The sequence below is a fragment of the Limulus polyphemus genome, unplaced genomic scaffold (genome assembly GCF_000517525.1).
Source record: "Limulus polyphemus unplaced genomic scaffold, Limulus_polyphemus-2.1.2 Scaffold1199, whole genome shotgun sequence".
Lineage (NCBI taxonomy): Eukaryota > Metazoa > Arthropoda > Merostomata > Xiphosura > Limulidae > Limulus > Limulus polyphemus.
The window spans coordinates 299,978-304,442 of NW_013666809.1; the positions used below are offsets into that span (position 1 = coordinate 299,978).

Genomic DNA, 4,465 nt, shown 5'->3' on the forward strand with positions numbered 1-4,465 from the left:
TCTATTAAACAAGCAGTACATTCTAAACCATTCTGAATATTAAATAACTTAAAACCCAGTCAATGTCTATTAAACAAGCAGTACATTCTAAACCATTCTGAATATTAAATAACTTAAAACCCAGTCAATGTCTATTAAACAAGCAGTACATTCTAAACCATTCTGAATATTGAATAACTTAAAACCCAATCAATGTCTATTAAACAAGTAGGGCATTCTAAACCATTCTGAATATTGAAGAACTTAAAACCCAATCAATGTCTATTAAACAAGTAGTACATTCTAAACCGTTCTGAATATTGAATAACTTAAAACCCAGTTAATGTTTATTAAACAAGCAGTACATTCTAAACCGTTCTGAATATTAAATAACTTAAAACCCAGTCAATGTCTATTAAACAAGTAGTACATTCTAAACCATTCTGAATATTGAATAACTTAAAACCCAATCAATGTCTATTAAACAAGTAGTGCATTCTAAACCATTCTGAATATTAAATAACTTAAAACCCAATCAATGTCTATTAAACAAGCAGTACATTCTAAACCATTCTGAATATTGAATAACTTAAAACCCAATCAATGTCTATTAAACAAGTAGTACATTCTAAACCATTCTGAATATTAAATAACTTAAAACCCAATCAATGTCTATTAAACAAGTAGTGCATTCTAAACCGAAAAACTACATTGTGTGTGTTGTACTAATGCTTTAGTTAAAAATAGTAGAATATACTAATTTAAAGAAAAACTACATTGTGTGTGTGTTGTACTAGTGCTTTAGTTCAAAATAGTAGAATACACTGATATTTGTAAGAACATATTACATTAAACAGTGCACAGGTTCATACAGAGCTAATGTAATTTATGATGATTAGCCATAATAAAAATTAGGCAATGTGTACTTTATTTAAATGTTAGTTTGTAGTAAACATAACAGCCACAATAAAGTTTCCAAAATTAACCAATAACACAAAGTTTCAAACAGGGCCATCCTAGTATTTCTGTAAGTATTTAATTTTCATTACTGATTTTTAACATAGATTACATGAAACATCAATAACAAGACATTCATGTTACTACAAGAAATAAACAATGATGACCTTCTACACCCCATGGTAGTACAACTTAAAAACAGAATTACTATATTGTCAATTTTATTTTTAAATCAAAAGTTTAGACTTATCAATCAATACTATTTTATTTCAATTCTGTTCACTGATAGAAATAACTTACAATTACCTAGTAATTTACAATACACCCATTGCAAAACTGTGGATTAATGGTAAAAGTATTAATAATCCCTTAGAACTAATTTACTTGACTTCAATTGAAATATTACATTATTTGCATGAAAAAAATGACAAACCATACCACTCAAACTTTTATGTACATGTAGCACACCCTAAAATCAAAATAAAATATATACAGTTGTGTATCTTTAAAGAAATAGAATATATTATAACATTTTTACACTGTAAAATAAAACATACAAACTTACATTTCACAGGGTGTGCTTGAATAAGGATGTCAGACATGACTAAATTCTTTACATCCCAAATCCAAATTGTTGTAGGCATGTTGTCTGCCAAGATATTTAAAAATTCATAGTCTGACATATCTACTCATCAAATACATTTATATATATGTTTTAGTTTAATAGAAAACTATAGAACTTCATTAGCAAAAAAATCATAAATTTATTTGATTAAAGTGTATTAAAGAAACTCCAAACTGATTTTACATACATGAAACAATACGTATATTATCTCAAGTTATATGTACAACTATAAACTATTATCCATTTCAACTATATATTACTGAGTTAAATAGTTTTACTTTACCATTAATGGAGGCCAAGAAGCATGAGTCTGAACTGAAAGAAAGAGTCCCTATCCCATGCTTGGGATTTGGTTTGTTAGGATCTAAAGGATTGGATGCTATTGAAACAGGACGATCTTCTAAAACTTCATCTAATACATGATAATTTAAAATAAAATCATATCAGCAAAATATATCTAGTATTTATATAAAAAATAACAGTTGGATGAGGACTGAAATGCACATGCACACAATATTTGATTTTCAGTTATGTTATCTGTAATAAATACATGCCTTTCTACATAACTAATTTACATGTACTGCACATATTACAAGCTCGTTCATTATTAATGTTAAACAATTATTCTACAAGCACAGCAACTGACATTTCATTTAAATAGAGTAAAATTAATTAATAATACATTTCACAATTAGACACAAGTAGTAACATTGAATAAAGATTAAGTACAAGCTGTTAGAAATTATTAATGGGAAAACAATTGATTAAATACATGTAAGAACAAGAAATTTGATTAAAACTTATCTCTGTGTAATATTTCACTTTAATATAGAAAAGTATAAATATCATATTGATAAAAACAAATAATTCTTAAATTACTACTCAATCCATTTTAAGAAAATCTGTAACATGAAAATTGCTAATTTGAGTTTAGTACATAAAAATAAATAAATCTTTATGATATGAAAATAAATCTAAATTAATGTATCTAATTGTATGTTTGTAATAAGAAATATTTAGGAAAGATTACTGTAACAAACAGTATACAAAGTAAGATTTGTTTCCAAGCTAAACAAAGTGAGAAACAATAAGCTTAAGTCTTGAGGAAAAAAAAAAGTTGTATACAGCTATCCCCTCATACAATTACATTCATCATGTGTAAGAAAAAAATTTATGTTCCAAGCAATTGCATATTATGTCAAACTTACACTTAGTCTGCAAGAAATATGGAGATGTGTTACCAGCAAGAACATCATTTGGATTTAACTGTGCTTTTTTCTTCTCCACTTCTCTATATACCACCTTGGAGCAGAAAAATAATACTGTAGATATTATAAACACCTATAAATCATCTAAAACTTCCATCTTTAAGACTATATATTATCATTACTGTAAAGAGAAAATACTGGCAAGTCCTCTGTGACAGGTTTCCTTCTTCATAGTAAGCAATGTAATTTAGTAAACAATTTCAGTTTTAAGATTTTTCTGAAAAATGCAATAACAAATGAGTTTGACAAAATGTGCAATATTTAACTAGTGAGTCTTTTAAAATGTTTTGACACACACCATAATACCAATGTATGAACACATACAATACTTATTAATGTCTTTTATAGAAGTTAAAAAGTACTGATTAACTTTCTTTTGTGAAAATAATAAAAAGTAAGATATTTCTTCTGGTGAGTTTATATAGAGCAGTACAGAATTATAACTGAATACTATAATTCTATACAAACTAAATTAATTATATTACTCATACCCTACAAGGTCATTGAACATCAATACCTATTGAGATAATGATTTAACAAAGATGTAAGGTTATGTACCTAGTACTTGGTCTTAAGTTAACTTTAAATATATTTATATTAAAAAGCTACTCCAACTTATGTTGCTATATATTTTGAGATTAAATCATTCACTCAGGACATCTAGAAATTAAAGACACATTCCAAAGTAATAAGAAAATGAATACTGTTAAGTTTATGTTTTGTTCCACAACCTCTTGTTCTTAATTACTAAGTTGAAGGTACTTCATATAATAATAAATTAATTAATAGATGTAAATATAGTTTGGCTTGATTCGTGCTGTTGAAAAACCTCTCTCTCTCTCAATTAACTGACTTAGAAACAAATTTCTGAAATGATCCGAATATTCTAGAAACATACCTTATGGGACATTGAGTACAGGAAATACCTTTACACAAAGTAACCTCACAATAAAAAAGACAAATTCTGAATTGAATTATACAGCATAAACCAACCATGAGAAATATCAACTATTACTCCAAATATATACAGTTCGCAAGATATAAAAACATTGGATATCTAACAGCTTCCAGAAATTTATAAAGAATAAAATATAAACTCTAATGTTTTATGAATGAAATAAACAAATGTCACAATTTTGAACCCTATGAATTTTAGATTATTTAATATTCAGAATGGTTTAGAATGCACTACTTGTTTAATAGACATTGATTGGGTTTTAAGTTATTCAATATTCAGAATGGTTTAGAATGTACTGCTTGTTTAATAGACATTGACTGGGTTTTAAGTTATTTAATATTCAGAACAAAAATAGTAGAATATACTAATTTAAAGAAAAACTGCAGTGTGTGTTGTACTAGTGCTTTAGTTTTTAAATTAGTATATTCTACTATTTTTAACTAAAGCACTAGTACAACACACACTGCAGTTTTTCTTTAAATTAGTATATTCTACTATTTTTAACTAAAGCACTAGTACAACACACACTGCAGTTTTTCTTTAAATTAGTATATTCTACTATTTTTAACTAAAGCACTAGTACAACACACAATGTAGTTTTTCTTTAAATTAGTATATTCTACTATTTTTAACTAAAGCACTAGTACAACACACAATGCAGTTTTTCTTTAAATTAGT

General features: G+C 26.5%; 1 protein-coding gene across 1 annotated transcript in view; it reads right to left on the bottom strand.

Annotated features, from left to right (window-relative positions):
* The window catches only part of LOC106462571 (WD repeat-containing protein WRAP73-like), an 18,028-nt gene that overhangs the window by 6,865 nt on the left and 6,698 nt on the right, over positions 1-4,465 (bottom strand). The window contains exons 5-7 of the mRNA XM_022389866.1: positions 2,770-2,863; positions 1,845-1,973; positions 1,502-1,585 (exon numbers count right to left, since the gene is read on the bottom strand). Of these exons, the coding sequence (XP_022245574.1) occupies positions 1,502-1,585; positions 1,845-1,973; positions 2,770-2,863 (307 nt within the window). The remainder of the gene's footprint in view (positions 1-1,501; positions 1,586-1,844; positions 1,974-2,769; positions 2,864-4,465) is intronic.